The sequence below is a fragment of the Anopheles coustani genome, chromosome 3 (assembly GCF_943734705.1).
Source record: "Anopheles coustani chromosome 3, idAnoCousDA_361_x.2, whole genome shotgun sequence".
Taxonomy (NCBI): domain Eukaryota; kingdom Metazoa; phylum Arthropoda; class Insecta; order Diptera; family Culicidae; genus Anopheles; species Anopheles coustani.
Genome location: NC_071288.1, coordinates 7,711,444 through 7,731,108, shown reverse-complemented (window position 1 = coordinate 7,731,108; position 19,665 = coordinate 7,711,444). Strand labels below are relative to the sequence as shown.

Sequence of the window (19,665 nt, the reverse complement as noted above, 5' to 3'; positions counted from 1 at the left end):
CGCGGCTAATCTTAAGTAAATGAACCTGTTCTCTCAGTGTGCGTGTGTGTGTGTATGTTTCATAAGTGGATACCAGCAAGGACAGAGTTAAAAAGATGTAAACTGTAACCGCCGCACAAATGTGCGACGTAGCAACTATTTAAATGAAACAAAAAACAACCAAGCCCTCTAACAAATAAAAGAAACTAATCGAACAAATGTTAAACTTTAACGAATCTATAGAAAACAGAATCTAACGACATATATATGAATGTACCACTGTTCAGTTTTACATCCTGGAGTCTAACGCTGACACTTTGACACACATGAAACGAGATGGTAGGGTTAACTTTACTCCCGAAAGGAGCGACAACACAACATTAAGCCACAGAAAAGCAGTTTGAAGAAATCTCATTAGACTTAAGTTGAATCGGAAGTGTATTTTTCCCCTCCCCTCACAGATGTAAGTCGCAAATGATTGTTTTCGAATATTTTATGAATGTAATTTTATTTTGTACATAAGCACTAGAAGTTGTTTTTTTTTTAAATTAACAAATAAAAACTGATGAAAGTATAATTTTAAATTTTGCGCATTTTAAACCCATTTCGTGTAAAAAGCATTGAAAGAACAAGTTACACAATTTTTCTTTTTATCGGTTTATAATTCACATATCACACAAAGATAGAATAAATATATCACTCTGGATTCATTTTACCTATATTCATATACAGCAAAGCGTACCGTAGCGGAAGATTTAATTATTAAAATTCCATAAAACAATAGATCTCATTATCGGCTTCGTGCACCTCCGGAAAACACTGCACCGTAAATTCCCGCGTGGCCTCAGCCAGCAAGTGATCGGTTGCGAACGGTTGTTCCTCAGGCAACGTATCGATCACACCGGTTTGTGTTAACTGCGGGAGATCGTCCTTCATCGTATCGAACATGGCTGCTAGATCATCCTCCGGTTGGTATACGATCATGTCATCAAAGTCAACCATTTCGTCGAGTCGTTCGGGTTGAACCGTAGTGCACTGTGGTGGCCCATGGCCCTTTTCCATGTGGCGATTCAATTGACACGCCTTACGAAAAACGGAAAGGCATATTTCGCAGCTATAGGGAAACTCGTCTGTATGTACCATCATGTGTTTCCGTAACCGGTAAGGATGGGCGAACCGCTTCGGACAAATCATGCACTGCTGCCGAAGATAGTTGGGTTTGTGGGTTTCCCGATGGTTCCGCAGCGAAATACTGGTCATGAACTTTTTACCACAGGTGACGCACTCGTGCCGCTTCGAGTCGGAATGTACATCCAGGTGGTTCCGAAGGTACCGCTTTCCCGCGAAACTTTTATCACAGATTTGGCAGACGTATTTTTTCTCGTCCGAGTGTATGGCGAGATGTTTGTTCAACGAACGGGCGGATTTGAAGATCTTCCCGCACACGTGACAGATCTTCTCTACCTTTTCCTTTTTATCCTTTCCAGCTGCCAACGCCGTCTCATGCTTGTACCGGTGCAAACATAAGGCCGCGAATGTGTTCAACACATCGCCACACGTTTCACATGGGAACGTTCCGTATCGTTTCGATCGTTCGCTTCCAACCAGTTCACAGTTTTGACGGTGCTTTTTCAACTTGAAACAGCTTTCGAATACCAGCTCGCAGTCGAGACAGACCCATTCCAAACGTCCGTCCACCATTCGTCGGCGAGATTCCAGCTTCTGGGATGTGCTTTTCTTCCCGCTACCATCTGTGGTTGGTTTTGATTTCTTTTTCCGATTTTTAGTAAAATTTTGTTGATCAATTTCCTGATCGGATTCATCAGTGCTATGGCGCTCCTGTTCCCTCTCAGGCCTGAATTCGTCCGAATCCGAAGTCTCCAAATCACTATCGGCCGATGCTAATGTTTTTACCAACTCTTGTACTTTTAATGCTGCTTTCCTTGGCAGGTTATTTTTATGGCCACGAGTGGAAGAAGCACCGGTAGGTACTTTGTATTCTTCAGGGTTTTTGTGTTTCTCCTCAGTAGCCGGTAGCTTCTTCTGTTCTTCTTTTATCGTGTCTAACGTTGGCTCATCCTGATACTGTGGCTTAATCTCGGGGGAATTCAAACCCATGGTCGCTTCTTTCTTTGCATCCGTAAAGTCTAGGTTGAGAAAATCCGGTAGCATGTTTTGCTGCGTCAGCATCGCTATGATACGCTTTTGGCCTTCCTCACACAGGCCCCGAAACTGTTGAATGTCCTCCAAAGACTTCATACAACTGTGACAAATACTGGTGCCAGAGGTTGACCCGTCGATGCCAGTTATTTTCAGACAACAAATCAGCATCCAGTCAACGTCGGATGTTTTGACCAGCTGAGGAGCTTCTCGGGCACAAAGGCGACACAGCGAAAGAAGAAGTACGTCGATATCATCGTAATCACTGTGAGATGTAACCTTTTGCTGCAGCAGTTCATCTACTGCCGACTCGATAATGTTGTCGATATTATACTCTTCACTGTTTAGTTCCTGAAATGTTAAAAACCACGTTAGTAAACATTTTGTCATGAAAACCAGTACTATAATTCACTTGCCTGCTGCGAGGCATCCATTTCTGGATGTGAACATCAATATTCTACCAAGAGATTGGAAAATTTTACTACAATTTATCCTTAAACCTGGCACATCCACAAGAGAACCACCAAATAATTTTTGTAAACAAATGACAATAAACAAACAATTGAAAACATCGCATAAAAACATCGCCTAAGGTTAGCACAATCTATAACAACCTTGCTACAAACTGCCATCTCAAATAGCAACAAAACAAATGACAGCTGCGCTTAAAAATAGTGACGCTTTTCACAAAAAGTAGAAAACAACAAACTTTCCTCGCCGCTGGCCGCTTGATGAAGGAAAAACTCGTCCTACCATGGAGGAACTAAGGTAAAACAAGTTGAATTTATGAGATAAAAAGTTATCAACCATGTATGCTTCGTGGCTCACCGATCGTTTCCCGTTTTCCTTGTCAGCTCTGCCCGATGCCGGTTGTGTTTTCAGAAAAGGTTTCAGCTCCTCCCGATGTTTCCTGCCAACGAACCAGTGAACGATGAGCTGCTTCGCAAAATCCGGGAGTGCGCCACAGTGAGCATCGTGTACGAGGACGATCAAAACTCCGTGATCTGCATCAAGTGCATCGTGGATGTGGAGGAGTTCTACCGCTTCAAGGAGCGCTGCATTCAAAACGATCTACTCTTCCAGCAAATGCGCCAAGACAATTGTCCACCATCGTTGGAGGACGAGGAGGACGAGTTCGATCCCATCGTAGCGCCGGAGGTGCAGCTGATGGAGCCAAAAACCTTGCTCCAGCCGGCTGACCGATTTCCGGACTCATTTCTTGGCGAGGTCAAGCTTACTCGGGTAGGCTACAACTACCGTGTCGTTCGGGTGAATGATGAAAAGGATGTGCTTGTTTTTCGAAAGCACAGATACTGTCGACCGGAGGCAAATTCTGACTGCAACAACTGGGAGTGCATTGCGAAAAATGCCACTGGCTGTCCTGCGGCTCTTAAGATCTCATCCACCGTCAGCTTTCCGCTGGCAATTTGTAATCGTCGTGTGAAGCATAATCATTCGGAAGCGATTGTCCAAACAGTTGGAACGATCCAACCATATAGTGAAGAAATAGTCAAAATGCTCCAAAAGTATACTCTAGCTGTCGATAATCAGCAACGGCTACGCCTTCTCGCCGGTGGGTATCGCTACCGCATGCGCCAGACCTTGTTTGCCGATGGGATGAGTCTGTGGGTTTGCGAACGTTCCGCATCGGACCGTTGCCCGGGCAGCGTAATGCTTTCGTACCAGGATGAAAAGGCATTCATGGAAGGTGAAAAACACAATCATGATGTGGAAGAGAACGTACCGGTTCCCACCACCGTTAACAGTGCGCTGATGGCACAGAAAAAGCAGACAGAAGTGACACAGTACCCGCACGGGTATAACTTTAAAATCACCGATGACTGTTTGCTATACCGGGGAAACCATTTCAAGCCCGGCAAGCCGAGTTCTAACAAGTCGAGCGTTGTGTGGAACTGTACCCAAGAGGGTTGTACTGTAAAGGCGAGGGTAAGGAGAAAAATTGCCACGCTAGTCAATCTCGACCATGAACATCCGCAGGTAGTGACGAGAAATCAAAACCCCACAGTGCCGGAAACTTTGCATCGGGGTGTAAACTATCGGTTGATGTTGGACGAATCGGGTCACATAAAATTGCTTCACAGGAAACATCGCTTCACGCTGGAGAGTTTGCGCAAAAATGGAACGACAGAATGGACCTGTACCTGGCGGCAACAGGGCTGCAAAGCGACACTGTTAATGGTGCCCGACGAGCAGGTAGTTTACGGTTGTGACGATAAAGATCATTGCCATCGAATAGGGAACGCACTGGAAAAATATTATCAAACGGAGATACTTCCGTCCCCCTTATCAACCGAAGGAACAGTTCTATGGTCATGCCAGGATTACGATTTACTGTGGAACAGGAACAATAAACCGATCGTACGACGAGAAAATTATCGCTTTTACGCACGAAATACGTTAACGAATGGAACAATACGGTGGAAGTGCACCAGCAGCGTTAGAACGTACTGTGATGCCTTCATTACGATGGATAAGGATGGTAGGATAACAAACGAATCCTTGGTTCACGACCATCAGCGTTTGCGTAAACCAGCGGGGAAGAAAATCGTGCCGTCACAAAAAAGAGCCATCGATGGAAAACCACCCTCCGGTGCCATTTTCGACAGTCCTGGACCGGTACATCTAGTAGCCGGAGGCTTCAACTATCGTCGAATGATGAACGTACAGCTCAACGTCGAGATCATAGTGTACTGTGCGCATAAGTATCTCGTCGACGATGCCCCCCATACCTACCACTGCATTATGCGCGACGAACCGGAAGGTTGTCCGGGTAAGATTGTGCTGACGAATAATGCTCTCTGCGCCGAGCTTATCGTACCGCACAACCATTCATCACGCGATATCCGAAGGATCGCCCAACCGGATCGTTCCTCACAAGTTACCATCGACGGACCTAACTATAAACTCATCTACTCGATGACGGGCCGTAACTGTCTTATTATGCACGAGGGGTACACATTCCGGGTGTACAAACTGCTTGAACCGATGCAATCCTCCCGGTGGCGCTGCATTCAGGGTGAGGCTGGTTGCAAGGCTTACCTGACTGTGCCATTGTCGCACACGAAACCGGCTTCAACGAATGGCCATCCCCATGACCACTCCATAATGGCTGGGAGCGGCCAACTGGATAGCGACGATACTGCCATTAGTCAGGAGTTGTGCCGTGTCGAGGTTAAAGTAGAAGAACCTTCCGAGAATGAAATGTCTACCGAAACGACACTGACAAATATTCCCTTGATACAGTATCCTCGGTTGTTCACCGTGAAGCGGGAACTATACGAGGATCCGGTGAATGAAGCGAATGCCAGGACCTGCTTCCACAACGGGCAGTTGTATGTGCGACACTCCGACAATCAGGCTGTAGCTGAAAAGCCCGAATGGATCTGTGCGTTTCACTGGACGCTTGGCTGTTGCGCCGGTTTGGCTGAGCTTCCGGTACACAACCATGACCGGTTTGCGGCTGTCCGCACGAACGATCGGTTTAGCATGCTGAAGACGCTGATTGGCCGCGGCATTATCGAACAGCGGGGACAGATGACGCTAATGCCCCAACTTCAGACCGTGTCCGAGTATGAACTGCTTCCGAGTAACGGCAATCTCTCGCTAAGCATCGACACCCATCGGTACTATTTCTATAAGGCGAAAAACAACGGCGACTGGCTTTGGCGCTGTGTCCGGCACCGGTGGCAGGGATGCAAGATTGGCGTTTCGGTGTCGCACTGCTTCGGAAAGTACTACTTTCAGCCGTACGGTACCACGGAACACACGCATTCCGACCGCCACACCGTAATGGCGTAATGTTTGGACCCGTTTGTGTGAGTATCTAGTTTATATTAGGAAAAGTGCTGCTTTCAATACTGAATGCATAGGCAAATACAGTCGAATGTATTTAAGATGTACTCGGACACCGGAGACATCATGAATACGATTCCAACAATTTTTCTATTGCAACCTTAGTTTCCTCTCTTATTGTAAAAAAAAAACAGTGAAAAATACTTTTTTTTTCAATTGCTGATTTTTAAAAAAATTTACAATCGAGAGTCTTCATACAGAAACCGGCACAATCTCCAACAATAATTTCGAACCTAATTCATGTACATTAGATTCTGTGTTTTCTTCAGATTTGACTGTATTTGTCTTTTCGTGTGAGTAGTTCGAAATAGAATAATGTGTTCAAATGATAAACAAATACCCAACCAAAATTCAATCTTCTATTTGAACAATCAACGCTTGGACAAACAGAGTGACCTTCAAAGCGAAAGAAAATATTTCCCAAATGCATCGTTTTCGGGCTCATCGTCATCCATCAACATATCACAACTATTCCAACTAAGTTCTTTTAGTTTTTTTTTATTCTGATGCTTTCCATTTAGATAAAAAGAGTTAAATGAAAGTAGCTCAATCACAACCTCCAAAACGGCGCAAACTTCTATTGTTTCCGTCCCAGCGAGTATGGGTTTCGTTTTTCGTTCTAGCAATGTTTTGTCTTTCTAATTCCTATATTCAACACACGTGTAGCTCTTGTTCGTTCAATGGCATTCCGTTATTTAAGAAATGACGAATAGATCGAAAGTGCGGCACGATGCTTAGCGTGCCTTAGAGGAGTCGCTATATCGATGGTAATATGAAAAAGTAGTTTTTTAATGAATTCCTATGATTCTATCTACATGGCTGATGAAATAAAAAAAAAACAGTAGTAGTATTAGGGATAGTGAGAAGAAAATGAACCTATAAGAGCAAGAAACTGGAGGGGGCCTTATGATATGAAACGCAAAGAAATAATAATAACCCGATGACTCGTAGTTCGTCTACATAGGGCTTCAAAGTGGTGGGCATATATGCGTGAAGGGACACAAGAGATCAATGTTCCGACAACTACGGATCGTCCTCATCACTGACAGTATCGGATGCGATGGATACGCTACCATTCACAGCGATACTCTCATCAGTAGCACTGGAACCACCATCGTTTCCATCCTCATCATCGTCGTCATCGTCATCGTCATCATCATCATCGTCCTCCTCTGCCTCCTCCTCCTCCTCCTCGTCTTCACCGTAGCTGTCCGAATCGGAACCGGTATCACTTCCTCCCGGATGGCGACGATAAAATTCAATCATGTTCTCCAGATCAGTCAAACGTTGCTTCGTTTTGCTCACGTCCGAATCATGTACCCGCAGATGGTGCAAAAATTCGTACGTCCGGTTCGCCTCGTTGACGCCACTGCCCTTCGCAAACAGTTTCTTGGTGAACTTACGCAACTGCTTCAGCAGGTTGGAGTAGTTCGAGCAAAGGTTCTTCATCTCCAGGAAAGGCCCGGCAACGAGCGCCCCGTAGTCCAGCACACGCCACTCGCCCGTCGTGATGCTCCAAGTGAAGAGCGAACGGCACTGGTAAATCATACGGTGCTTCTGGCACTCGGTCATGGTGGAGCAGTTCTTGCACACTACCTTCGATACCCCGGTCTCCATGTTGTTCACGGTGAACTGGAGCACCATAGTGCAAGTAATCGTTTCCGTTAGTGGGCATACCTGTCAAAAGATGATATTAGCCGGTTTCTACAATCTAGTTTAGAGGAAAGGTTTGGACTTACGTGTGTCAGTTCGTACGCGGAGTCCAACAGAATGCCATACTTCTTGCCTTCCTTCGTGCAAACGTGATTGGCCACGTGAAAGGAAAACATTTCCATGTCGAACGAGTTCTGCGTGACAATGACCGCTGGGCAGTGAAGCTTGTTGTATGAGGCCTGTGAGATAATTTGCATATTCGAGTAGCACGATCCATGCACCTCCATCGGCAGAGAGGCGTGGTATCCGGGTGAGATGCAATCATCTAGCAAAATAAAGGTAAAAAGAAGTTCTTGGGATGCATTTGAAGGGGTTACAATTTAAAGGATATATTCACAACCTACCCTCTTCCGTCGTGACAACCGAGTTCGCATCGTCCTCTTCGACGTAAATCTTCACAATTTTCTTCGTGCACGTGGGAAGCTCGGAGGCCGGTTTTGTCGATGGCTCGATGCTACCGTTGGATCGCTTTGCCGGGAGCTGGTTATCACAATTGATGTTATTTTCATTATTCACCGCATCGCTGTGAAGTTGTTGCTTCTTTTCATTAATCTTCTGAATGGCATCCAAAAAGAACTTTGGAATGTCTGAACTTCCTTCGCTCGATCTTTGGATGTAGTCGCGCGGATCCAACGGTACTGCGGGTCTTTTGAGAATCTGCTGCTGTTGTGTATGCTGCTTTCCCGGAACACTACCCATTCCACCTGAACCACCGCCGCCACCACCACTACCAAAGATAGTGACGGCGCTACCAACAGAATTGGAACTTTGCGAAGAGGGCGACCGATGCCGGTAGTACGAGGGCGAACGGATGCCTGGAGGCGAACGCAGGTATCGATTGCCGACAGGAGAACCACACGGTGACCGGAATCCATGGTTTGGTGAGGCTCGGTGTAAATGGTGAGCCGTCGGAATGTGGTCCGTATAGCTCGTATGGTGGTGGGATGGACTGTACCCGGGGGCTGCCACTCGGCCACGGATTTGATTCCGCAAACGATTGAACGGTTCGATGTATTCCTCGCTAGTATGTTCTTCGGAAAATTCGTACTTCTTGTCCGCTAGTCGGCGCTTTCGGAATGCACTGATCTTTTCGCATCGCTCGTTATCCTCCGAGAACTCGTACGCTTTAGCCGCGGGATCGGGCTCCGGCTCTTCGATGCTCGATCCGGCGCCTACGTGGAAGTTAGTGCTCTCGGAGCTGCTTACCGTACAGTGCTGTAGCGGCCCAAGGCTAACGTTAGGAACATAAGATGATTCGGAAAGCACAAAGCGCCTTCTTAAGGGCACCCTCGACACCAGCGGCGGTGCTGGTGATGTCGTGGAGGAACTTGCCGTCAATTGTGCGCCAGTTGCAGAATAATTAGCGTTCACGGAATCCAGATATGTCTGGGGACTGCTGCTACTACTGTCACCAGATTGAAGATCGACACGCGTCACGTATGATTTAGTCGATAATGATGATGGCCCGGCGTGGGCCGCACTGGGTAACGACGAAGAACTCGACGCTGCCAACGGACCAACGGCTCCCGCAAGTCTTAGCTCTATGTTTGTGTTATTTCGATGGTTTATCAGTCGCACCTTGGCCGCTCCGACCAACTCGGAGGAAGACTCCTGCGTTCTTGGCGAGGTTATGATTAGCTCGTCAAAATTATCCGGATAACTTCGCATGGAGCATTTCGCTTCAAAAATATCAGTCTCGTATTCTGCAAAATCGGCTATGATTTGCTCCGCAATGCTCAGCTCTGCGTTGAGCAACGCTTGCTGAGATATGCTCGAACCATCAGCGTCGGTACATTTTCTTGCACTTACAACTGTCTCATCTTCCGACGCCTGCTTTGTGCTAAGAACTATCGATTCTATTTCCTTCCCTTGGTTATCTTTCCGGTCGTTTTCCAGATGCTGTTGTTTTGCGTTACTTAAGTTTCCCAAATACTTTGAGCTAAGAACGACCCTGGATTCGGACATTCCCTTCTGTTGACATCGCTTAGTGTCCAATTCGACTTGAATCGTATGAATGAAACTGTTCTCATTCATGATAACGTACCCGGGGCAGTTGAGGTTGAAGTTTGGATTGAAACTCGGCCCCGAATCGGTGCTACGGTATTTCATGTGAATCGTCATGTTGCAGCCAATGCACAGTATATCCTGTCGTTCTTCGTCGCCATCGTGCCCATCCCGGACCTGCTTGCAGTCCAGACAGCCGAGCTTCGGAACGCGCACCATCGTAACGTAGGAATCGGACTCATCGTTTATGCAGCTACCGTGAGCGATCAGCAGTTGGCTCTCCGTTTTCCACTGCGTGAACGAAACCGAACGGATCTCGTCCACCCGGTGGTCATCAAAAAGGCAAACATGAAAATATTTACTCAGTGGCACGTGCGGTCGGTAGATCCAAAAGTAAAGCCTACAAAGATAAAATACAAGACCGATGCATTATTTGCGTTCCAGTTTGACCGTGCGATGGCGGTTGTGGGTTCTCGATTCGTACTCATATTTGTTGGTGGCACTGAAGTTAAACCCATTCGCAAATCCTTCCTCGGGATCGCAATATACTTTGTAACTGAGCAGAAACTGGCCGCAGCTTGTAAGGCCCATGAAAACATGTCTGCAAAGAGGGACAATACATATCGACAGAGCTTTACAAAACCTATTACAACTTGTGCCAGCAATAGCTTATTACCCGTGTAAATAGCAGTACGGCACAATATCCTTCAGGCAAAACTGCAAATGCTCGGGCACTTCCTGGAACGCTTCCTGATGAGACCGTCTGTTTAATCCGGTCGCCAAAAACCCGGAATGCTCCCGGTTCAACACTTTCAGTGCAACGTTCTGCGTTCGATTGTCGCTGTTGGATCTGGTGAAGAAACTATGTTGCTGCACCGCATAACTTCCTTTGGTGGGGCCAGAACGATCCATTGCCCCACCGATCGATCGATTCGTTTCCATCGTTATTCTTCTCATTTGTTACGTCCTATCACCAGCGTCTTCATTGCGCTCGCGTCTAGACAAGCGAACCTCGGTAAAGTTTATGCGTGTCCTTCGAAGCGCTTCTTTACGTCGTTTTCACTCCGCTGCTTGCTTTGCTATTCTGTCCACTGCCCAGTACAACAAACACCGATCACCAACAGGGTAGGCGGTGTACTTTATCGACGGAAGAATCTATGCCTTCCCCATTTACTTGCGCTGATACATTTCCGTGCACTAACGAACCTCGCACAACTATTATGGAATGAATCGATTTATCTTCTTCAATCGCCTAGCACAAACGAAGGATTTTTCTTCAGTCCTTTTTCACAAGTTCTGCCAGGCGATACAGCAGTACTGTTGCTTCTACTGCCCCTAGCATAGCTTGGACGGATTGTCAAACTATCAAACGTCGCTTGCTGCTTCGGCTGGCAAACATCGTTTCTGGGATTCGCAGCAGCCGAATATGTTTCGTACACAAAGTTGTTTACATCGTTGGGCGCAGATCTCAACTTACCGGCGTCGGTCGTTGTTTAATGCATTCTTTATTGAATTGATTGGATTTAGTTTTCCGGCAGCTACAAACTGATTTTCTCATGCCATTTCCTCGAAGTAATGTTTACAAGATTTTTTACGCACGATAAACACAATTGTGAATCTGAATCCCAAACTCACCCACTGTTGTCACCGTGTTGTTGACAACTCAAAACTGCAGTTTACGAAATAAAAAAGTAAATTAATAAAAAAGAATATTATGCAGGTAAAATTGTATGTACTAGACACATTGATTAATTCAAATGTATTGGAACTATTGTGGTCATTTTATTTCGGACATCTTTAATCATTTTTCTATGAAATGTTTGCTGAAGAGCAGTTGTTATTTCATAAATCGGTGTTTATTAAATTAATCCTCTTTTAATTCTGTTCTGGGAGAAATTATCCGTGATTTAGCTAATTCATCCTTAAAACAGCTCTGATGGCTTCGAACATAGAGGAAGATGCAGTTGGAAGCATCAACTTGGCAATACGCTCTCAAATATTCAACAGAATTTGGAACATCAGTTGATCCCACACTTGCATGTAATGAGAAGGCAGGCTGTTGTAGAATTGCTTCGCAATAAATAATGACTTCCTCTTGCAAATGGACAGGACTGTGTATCGATTCATTTCATGCCACTTAAGATAGTTTACGCTTAATGCTAGGTAATCACCACCATCCACGGACTCATTGCGAGTCGCTTGAGCTGGAGCTGGAACTTTCAGTGGACATAACTTCGACATCATCCTGGGACGCATCTTTATGTGCCCTTGTGTCCAGCGAAACCGACCCTCCTCCAGCACCCATGGACATGTGCAGTTCGCCCGACGGATGCCAGGCAAATTGGTTCTGTGCGGATGCTGGTATCTCACCTCCGGCACCGGCACCACTACCAGCCGCCACGGCGGATGTATTCCGGTGCATCTCGTTTAGGCTGTTGGGATGCTGCATATTATGCCCGTTGATATTGAGGTCCGATTTTCCAAGGAACCCTAGGCGCATTTCAATATCGGTTGGATATGGTCGACGCAGATCCCCCTGCTGCCAGGTGAGCGGTGCACAGATAGCATGAGACGCGCTGATGCGGTGCGCAAATTTGATCAGTTCCTCCGAGGATACGGGTCTCTTGTTAGCCTTCGTAATGCTGGCCAGCTTTTGTCGGGCTTGGAATATTGACGTCGCTAGGATTTGTTCCGCTTCCTTCAGTTGCTTTTGTAGCTGGTTGATCTCCTCGTCCTGTTTGCGCACCTGCTCCCGTAAAGCGTCCATTTTCTTTTCGATGCCTGCCTGCTCGGCAGCCAGCTGCAGAGTGGCTTTCAACTCTTTATCTTTTAGAACGAGTAGCTCCACCAATTGTGCATGATCGGTGCTGGACATTTTCTGCGCTTTCGGAGCGATGGTGTTTTCAATCAGTTCCCTGTAACCACAGTAAAGCAAAGAAGCCAACAGGAGGTTTTAGAACGACACTACGCTTGTGGCAGTAGCCACGGATAAACACTTACTTCGCAACGATTTCGATATCATTTACGATGGCAAGTAATCGCTCCCGGGTGCTTAAATGATACGAAGACATGATGATATTCGGAGTGCGTGGTATGGCCACCTTTTCTGCAAACTGAGCCGACCAAACTAGGTGCAATGAAATTTGTAAATAACTTTTGACATTAGTGGTTTGACATCATTGACACGACTGTTAAACTGGCCGAGTGCCGTGTCATCAGACAGTCGAATTGCAGGTGCCAACAAAGCCGCAGACTGCGGTGGAACCGAATAATAAAAGTGTCCGATTTCCTCGTCGGGATTGGGATTTGGATTGTGTTAACGTCGGTGTTCGGTTCACGTCTAGTCATTAATGAGATAAGTGCAGTTCTCTGATAAGCGCTTGTTCAATAATCGATGCAAGTTTGTGGTAGATCGTAGCCGAATCTGAAATCGTCACGTACCCCTGCATCGGCATTCGGGTGGCAGCTCTTCTATTTTGTAGTGAAAGTAGTCTTCAAACCATCTATCCGTGATGGGTCTCCTACGCGTAACCCGTACGAGAATAATCAACTTCCTAGGGTTCTTTTTTCTGATCGTGCTATTGCCAGGCCTTCCGCCTAAGACGACCTTTCCTTTCGAAGGATTTAGGTGAGATTACCGGGCTTATATTTTGATCGTTATGTAAGTATTTTTTTTACCGGCCTTCTATTTCCCATCAGTTTTGCTAAGCCACGCGAACTCAAGGGAGCGCTAGAACCGACGAATCATCTTGACAATGCAGAAAGATTGTTCGAAGGCAAAATCTACGGCCCCGAAGCATTGCTCGTCAGGGGAAAAGATCTCTTTACAACGATTCATGGCGGTGAAGTAATTCGTATTAACGGTGACCACATTACGCACATTGCCAAGTTTGGAAAGCCGTGTGGTAAGATCAGTTTTATTTTTAATATGCTTTTGTTTTTTATTACAATTCACTTGTTTATTTTTTTTTAGAACTATCGTTTGAGGAAGAAACATGTGGCCGTCCGTTGGGTCTTGCTTTCGATACGAAAGGCTCAAACCTCATTGTAGGTGATGCGTACTATGGCATTTGGTTGGTCGACCTGACAAACGGCAACAAAGAACTTCTCGTTTCGCCGGATACGATGCTAGAGGGCAAAGGAGTGAACCGAAAGGCCAAATTCTTTAACAGTGTGGTGGTGGCACGCAATGGAGATATTTTCTGGACGGACTCTTCTTCAGATTTCACGCTCCAAGACGGCGTGTTTGCCGTATTTGCGAATCCATCTGGGCGCTTATTTAAGTACGATCGTGCTACCGGCAAAAACAAGGTGCTACTCGATCGACTGTACTTTGCGAACGGTGTCGCCTTAAGTCCCGATGAAGAATTTGTGCTGGTTGCCGAAACCATGGCCTCCCAGATTCGTCGTTACTATCTGAAGGGTCCGAAAGCTGGTACGGATGATATCTTTATCGATGGCTTGCCGGGTATGATCGATAATCTGATCTCGGACGCCGAAGGTATTTGGGCACCACTAATCCAAGCGGCCGACAACGAGAATCCATCGATCACCCAAATGATGTCGTCGGTTCCGCTGATCCGTAAGTTTATCATTCGTATGCTTGCCTTGGCCGAGCTGCCGATGCGATTGATCCATCAAGTGGTGCCAAATGTACACACGCAGCGCCTTATTCACGCCATCGGACACTTCGAGTCGATGAGCTTCCTAACGCCGAGTCGTCAGACTTTGGTCAAAATTGGTTGGACTGGTCGAATCCTTGGTTCGTTGCACGGTTTTGATGGAACTGTTGGTAGCGTGTCACACGTGGCTGAAATGGGCGATTATCTGTATCTGGGTTCTCCGTACAACAAGTTCCTGGCGCGCGTTCCACTGCCAAAGATTCCCAAGGTTGAAGTACGCGACGTTAAGTACAAGCCGGCCACTGAAACAACAGTTCCGCCGAAGGCAACAACGACTACTACTACCACGACCCCTAAACCAGTGACGACGACGACCACCACGCCAAAGCCAACCACTACTACGCCTAAACCAACAACAACGACTACTACCCCAAAACCGGCGACGACAACGACGACCACCACCCCGAAACCGGCAACGACAACGACAACTACCACCCCGAAACCAGCAACGACTACTACGACCCCGAAACCGGCAACGTCTACTACTACAACACCTAAGCCAACTACGACCACCACTCCGAAGCCGAAAACCACTGCCACACCAAAGGCTCAAAAACCCACGGAAACTCCCAAGCCATCAACTGAGGTTCCGGCAGTAGAGAAAAAGAAAGAGACTAAACCCTCCGCACAATCTACGAAGCCATCCACGGAAAAACCAGCCACCGAGAAGCCGGTGGATCCGGCACCGATTCACGAAAAGATTCCCAATGACACTCCGAAACCGAAGGAGGAAAAATTAAAAGTGATTAAGAAGGGTGGTGAGCATGGCGAGCTGTAAGCAGTAGCACCGGGTCCATCCAATGACCGGATCATAGAAAACATGCACAACACGGGTAGAAATATCACTTCAACAGCAAAACAAAAAATTTAGCGTACGAATTCCTCTTAGTATCGCGCAACAATTAGACCATAAGCTTTGGAAGGCTGCTGTGGCGCGATCGAACGAAGCGATAGGGTTCCATCAGGGAGATGGAAAGCCCATTTAAGATAGAGATATCAGTGCAGCTTATGTGAAACATTCTTGTTAAATTCATTCCATGAGTGATGTGTGTTTTATACTTTTATGTTTTTCAGATTTAATTTTCTCATTATCGTCTCAGTGAAAGTTAGGTGATTTAGAAACATTCTTTCTTCGTATGCATACATTCTATACATTGTGAATTTTCATAGATGGATTCCAATTGTGAAAGGTGTGCTCGAGAAGGGACCTCACTTCCGCCGTTTTTCCTGCGTGGAAAACTGGCAGCGATCGGTGAAAATGGGAACCAACTCGAGCCTACCGGTCCTTGTAAGGGTTGCTAGAAATGAACTTGTTTTTCGACTGATTGGACTACTGGAAACTGATACTCTTTATATATTTATTTTCGGTTGAATGTTTCGAAATTATGTTTACTGGACCGGGGTCCCGAAGGAGAAGGAAAAATATATTTCGTTTGCTTGGGTAAATGGAGCGCATTCGGTAATTTCAGTGAAAGAAAGCAATAAGTCGAAGTAATACATTTGAATTGCAACAGACAAGAAAATGTGCAAGGCAAGGATTTTAAATTTTTATTTTTTCTTTTCTTGGTACGGTAGATCTGTCAACTGGTTTATTTGTAAACAAAGGCAAAATGGATTAGTTTTTATTTCAGTACGCATAGAAATAAGCAAATTCGGGTATGAATAAACCACCGGTTCCCGATGTGCGGTGTACGGCATATATTTCAAATCTTCCCTTCGATTTGACCAACATAGATGTGCATAAAATATTTTCCAAACATGGTAAAATTGTGAAGTAAGTATTGCGTTCGGCTCGGATAATGTCAAGGTTGCTAATAACGTTTCTTTTTCCCAATTCAACAGAGTAACGATACTACGCGACAAAACTACCCGGAAAAGTAAAGGGGTCGCTTTCGTCCTCTTCTCCACACCACAAGAAGCACTGGAATGTTGCAATGTGAGCAACAATACGCAAATGTTCGGTCGGACAGTGAAGGCAAGCATCGCGAAGGACAATGGCAAATCGGCAGACAATGCGCAACGGAAGCACTATCCCGATAAGAGCAGGTGTTTCGAGTGTGGTGATGAAGGACATCTAAGCTACAGCTGCCCGAAGAATGTACTTGGGAGTAGGACACCGCCACGGAAGTCCGGTGGTAACCGAGCGAAGCGAAAACAACGGTCCGCTGAGTCGGAATCGTTCGGAGGTACGAGTGAACCGGAAGAGGCACCAGTGCGGAATGCAGATAGTGTGCCGGTTCCGGTAAAGAAGGTGAAATATAAGAAAAGTGACTACTTTAGCGATGACGAAGAGCTAGAAGAGGGTGATTGATAAATTGAGGATAATTTTTATGGTACCTCAAACATGTGTAGAACGTGTAACTCTGTTAGATAAAATGTATATTTAAAATTAACTTTTAACACAAAAAACATACTTCTCCCCTTAACCTACCTTCTGTTGTTGTTTCCGAATATACTGATTTCTTTTAAATAATCAACTTCCTTCCGAGGGACGACCACGGTCCAACAAAAACGCGCGCGAAAAAAACCCCGCAGTCTGATTCGTTGTCGCCAATAAGCGAAAATCAGGGAAATTGACCAACATAAGGAAATGAACAAAACAGACGAAAGTGGAAAATGAAGAATCCTTGTTGTGCGAAATTGGTTGTGTGCTGTAAATGTGTGGGAGAGTGAGAGAATGAGAGAAAGAAAAAGTTAGGGATAGAACAATGAATTGAGAGGCGAACAGTAATGGTAGGTAGGTAGGGAGCCGGGAGTCGAGAGTCGAGAGTCGGAAGTCGGGAGTCAAGACCTGGGAGTCGAGAGTCGGGACCTGGGAGTCGAGAGTCGGGACCTGGGAGTCGAGAGTCGTGAGTCAGGAGTCGGGAAGTCTTATAACGGAAAGCGAATCCGGAGCGAATCCATAATCAATATGAAAAAGGATCCAAAAAGAATCCTGATTCAATCCAGAAGTGCATCCAGAATCAACCCGGAATGAATCCGGATGGAATCCGAAATCAATCTGGAAGCGGATAGGGAATCAAACGCATAGTGTGTCAGAGCAGACTCCGAGTTCATAAGTGCAGGAGAGAAAACAACCGTGGAGATGGAACAGGTCAAACACCTTTCCTTAAAAAGACTAGTCTTTTAAATAATAATACTACTTTATCAAAATAAGCAGTCGTTTTGTTTCAGATTTCCGAATTATTTCTTTTATTGTTAGCAACCAAAACCATTTTCGGCTCATTGTTTTTTTTTATTTGTTTTAATTTTTCCATCCTCTTCACTTTTCTGATGAATGTACACTTTCTTGCTCTCAATCTCGTATTTTGCTTCCTTTCTTTTGTGTTCAGCATCACCTACATACGTGAGTATTGAATGTGGTTCAAGACGGTGTGTGAAGTGTATCTTGTGTGTTATTTCTTTTTCTTCGTTTTCTTCTTCTTCATGTACGTGTGATTTAAGTGTGCCTGAATGAGTTTGCGTTTCCTTATCATCATCCTTTCCATTTTCACCTACAGTACCCTTACACGTTCTACACGTTGTATAATATCGCTCAGCTAGTAGTTTGCGCCATCATGTCCACTTGTTTCATTAGCTTTTATTCATCTACACAAACGATCGATGGAGAAACTTAAAACAGCAGATTAAAAAGAAAAAACAATCACTTACCCTAAACAACTCTATCGCCAATGGTTTGTGTTCAATTATATTATGCTCCCCGAATTTCGGGCGCATTCCTTACAACTCGTCAAACGTTAACTAAAACACCAAACATAACCGGCTACTGCAGTAACATTTAACTAATATACCCACAGCTACATTGTATGCCGTCAGAGTCGTGTAAGATGAGCGCATCTCGCTATACGATCGTTCGGATACTTCGCGTTCGCCTTGCTTGGCGAACTCTGTTTTCCAGTTGTTAGTACAGGATGGGAAACGATGCTCCACTCCATTTACAAGGCGTGCTTTGTTTTATTTCTTCTCGGTGCTACTTTTAAAACATACCCTATTCCTGCTTTATCTTACTTGATTAGTGCTTTACCGCGTCCATGTACGGGATATCCGTCGTCGGTATAGTTTGGGTTTGTGTCGTTATCTACTCCCGCATCCCCGGTTCAGCGATTCCCTTCGTTCGGTTTTCCATATTCCTACTTTCTTTACAAATTCTACAACTTAACAAATTATATAACATATTTCCATAATGGGTATTGTGAGTTATCTTTCTTTTCTTTTGTGGCAATTAGTTTACACTTTTAATTTTTTGAATGCATACTCCTTACTGGCCAGCGTACAATCGGGCGCGGGTTGGTTAATTTATTTAATTCTTTCGTGTTTCCCAACCATTACCCAATCCTACGATGCACTTATCCAACACATTCTGTGCAGTGTTCTGCTGATGTAAGCTCACTCCAGTATTTTATGATTTGTTTTTCCTCGTAGGAGATGATATCGCCAATCGGTTTCGTTTTTATTTTTTCTCGGACAACACTACGATTATTGTGATTTGCACTCATGCGAATGGTTCCGCACACACTACAATTTATTTGCTATTCCTGTGTTGTTGCCTGCTGTTGTTAGATACCGGGAGAGTGTTATTTTTGTCACTAAACGGAACGGACTGTCGCCTTCCAGTACAATCGATCACCAAGGAACTTATCGAGAAAGTCAAAACGCCAACAAAGCTGGGTGCTGGATATCAACTGTTTGGGAAGAAAGTGTCCGAGTCCCTACATATATACTGACCGTGTTTGCGGAGCCGCGTGGGTATATTCTGCCAAATCTGTTTCCTCACCGACTTTCTTCCTTCGTCCGTCAGTCAAATCCTTTCTCAATCATATATCCAACGCATAATTTGTATAAGATAAACGCTAAACGTGCCTAGTGTTTAAATGTTTAATTCTGTTGGTGAATACTTTGCCCTAGAGTAATGATAGTGTAGTTGTTGGAAACGAAAACGGCCTGCCTAACGGATTAATAAATACGAAACTGGCAACGGGTAATATGCTTGCATGAGTTAATTTAAACCTTTTACGAGACCACACCTTACCCCACCCAAAAAGGGATACAAAGGGGGTGGGCAAAGGATTTGATACTACCTATCTAAGGATGAGTAAAAAACCGATACTGTTCCGTCACGACGGTACGATGAAAAATGGTACCTTTGCCTTTTTTCGTGTTTGGTTTTAGTAGCTTGTTTGTGGATGAGTTAGTAGAGTTATCATAATGAGTTGGTTACGATGAGCCTAGGGGTTCGGTTCTGAATAGTATTAGT

The 19,665-nt window shown here is 45.3% G+C and overlaps 6 protein-coding genes across 7 annotated transcripts; 3 read left to right on the top strand and 3 right to left on the bottom strand.

The window, feature by feature from the left end:
• Positions 1-358: 358 nt before the first annotated feature.
• Positions 359-2,573, bottom strand: LOC131260553 (zinc finger and BTB domain-containing protein 24-like). Its single transcript, XM_058262306.1, has 2 exons — positions 2,556-2,573; positions 359-2,490 (listed from the first exon to the last, which is right to left on the bottom strand). Exons 1-2 carry the CDS (start codon positions 2,571-2,573, stop codon positions 742-744), a joined length of 1,767 nt encoding a protein of 588 aa, XP_058118289.1. The 3' UTR covers positions 359-741.
• A 253-nt stretch (positions 2,574-2,826) lies between these two features.
• On the top strand, positions 2,827-6,356 carry LOC131272093 (uncharacterized). The gene is made up of 2 exons (XM_058273712.1): positions 2,827-2,907; positions 2,994-6,356. The coding sequence occupies exons 1-2, from the start codon at positions 2,894-2,896 to the stop codon at positions 5,956-5,958; spliced, it is 2,979 nt and encodes a 992-aa protein (XP_058129695.1). The 5' UTR covers positions 2,827-2,893; the 3' UTR covers positions 5,959-6,356.
• Positions 6,357-6,499: 143 nt separating this feature from the next.
• On the bottom strand, positions 6,500-10,967 carry LOC131271552 (uncharacterized). The gene is made up of 5 exons (XM_058273017.1): positions 10,406-10,967; positions 10,214-10,330; positions 8,070-10,129; positions 7,752-7,990; positions 6,500-7,689 (listed from the first exon to the last, which is right to left on the bottom strand). Exons 1-5 carry the CDS (start codon positions 10,684-10,686, stop codon positions 7,036-7,038), a joined length of 3,351 nt encoding a protein of 1,116 aa, XP_058129000.1. The 5' UTR covers positions 10,687-10,967; the 3' UTR covers positions 6,500-7,035.
• A 580-nt stretch (positions 10,968-11,547) lies between these two features.
• Positions 11,548-12,852, bottom strand: LOC131272449 (mediator of RNA polymerase II transcription subunit 4). Its single transcript, XM_058274179.1, has 2 exons — positions 12,730-12,852; positions 11,548-12,644 (listed from the first exon to the last, which is right to left on the bottom strand). The coding sequence occupies exons 1-2, from the start codon at positions 12,798-12,800 to the stop codon at positions 11,915-11,917; spliced, it is 801 nt and encodes a 266-aa protein (XP_058130162.1). The 5' UTR covers positions 12,801-12,852; the 3' UTR covers positions 11,548-11,914.
• Positions 12,853-12,978: 126 nt separating this feature from the next.
• On the top strand, positions 12,979-15,976 carry LOC131261088 (adipocyte plasma membrane-associated protein Hemomucin-like). 2 transcript variants are annotated; one of them, XM_058263000.1, is made up of 4 exons: positions 12,979-13,357; positions 13,429-13,634; positions 13,703-14,958; positions 15,052-15,976. In XM_058263000.1, the coding sequence occupies exons 1-4, from the start codon at positions 13,242-13,244 to the stop codon at positions 15,187-15,189; spliced, it is 1,716 nt and encodes a 571-aa protein (XP_058118983.1). In that variant the 5' UTR covers positions 12,979-13,241; the 3' UTR covers positions 15,190-15,976. The 2 variants fall into 2 exon arrangements, with proteins under 2 accessions (XP_058118983.1, XP_058118982.1); XM_058262999.1 differs by having other exon boundaries at positions 13,703-15,976.
• Positions 15,977-16,017: 41 nt separating this feature from the next.
• LOC131272866 (zinc finger CCHC-type and RNA-binding motif-containing protein 1-like) lies at positions 16,018-16,826 on the top strand. The gene is made up of 2 exons (XM_058274738.1): positions 16,018-16,185; positions 16,254-16,826. Exons 1-2 carry the CDS (start codon positions 16,070-16,072, stop codon positions 16,720-16,722), a joined length of 585 nt encoding a protein of 194 aa, XP_058130721.1. The 5' UTR covers positions 16,018-16,069; the 3' UTR covers positions 16,723-16,826.
• Positions 16,827-19,665: the final 2,839 nt, after the last annotated feature.

Bases quoted from the DNA above. Each gene is read 5' to 3' on its own strand.
- LOC131272866 (XM_058274738.1), top strand. From the start codon at position 16,070: ATGAATAAACCACCGGTTCCCGATGTGCGGTGTACGGCATATATTTCA. The intron at 16,186-16,253 runs GTAAGTATTGCG...CCAATTCAACAG, and splicing joins AAACATGGTAAAATTGTGAA to AGTAACGATACTACGCGACA.
- LOC131261088 (XM_058262999.1), top strand. From the start codon at position 13,242: ATGGGTCTCCTACGCGTAACCCGTACGAGAATAATCAACTTCCTAGGG. The intron at 13,358-13,428 runs GTGAGATTACCG...ATTTCCCATCAG, and splicing joins TTTCCTTTCGAAGGATTTAG to TTTTGCTAAGCCACGCGAAC. The intron at 13,635-13,702 runs GTAAGATCAGTT...ATTTTTTTTTAG, and splicing joins CAAGTTTGGAAAGCCGTGTG to AACTATCGTTTGAGGAAGAA.
- LOC131271552 (XM_058273017.1), bottom strand. From the start codon at position 10,686: ATGAGAAGAATAACGATGGAAACGAATCGATCGATCGGTGGGGCAATG. The intron at 10,331-10,405 runs GTAATAAGCTAT...CCCTCTTTGCAG, and splicing joins CCGTACTGCTATTTACACGG to ACATGTTTTCATGGGCCTTA. The intron at 7,991-8,069 runs GTAGGTTGTGAA...TTATTTTGCTAG, and splicing joins GGTTGTCACGACGGAAGAGG to ATGATTGCATCTCACCCGGA.
- LOC131272449 (XM_058274179.1), bottom strand. From the start codon at position 12,800: ATGTCTTCGTATCATTTAAGCACCCGGGAGCGATTACTTGCCATCGTA. The intron at 12,645-12,729 runs GTAAGTGTTTAT...CTGTGGTTACAG, and splicing joins GATATCGAAATCGTTGCGAA to GGAACTGATTGAAAACACCA.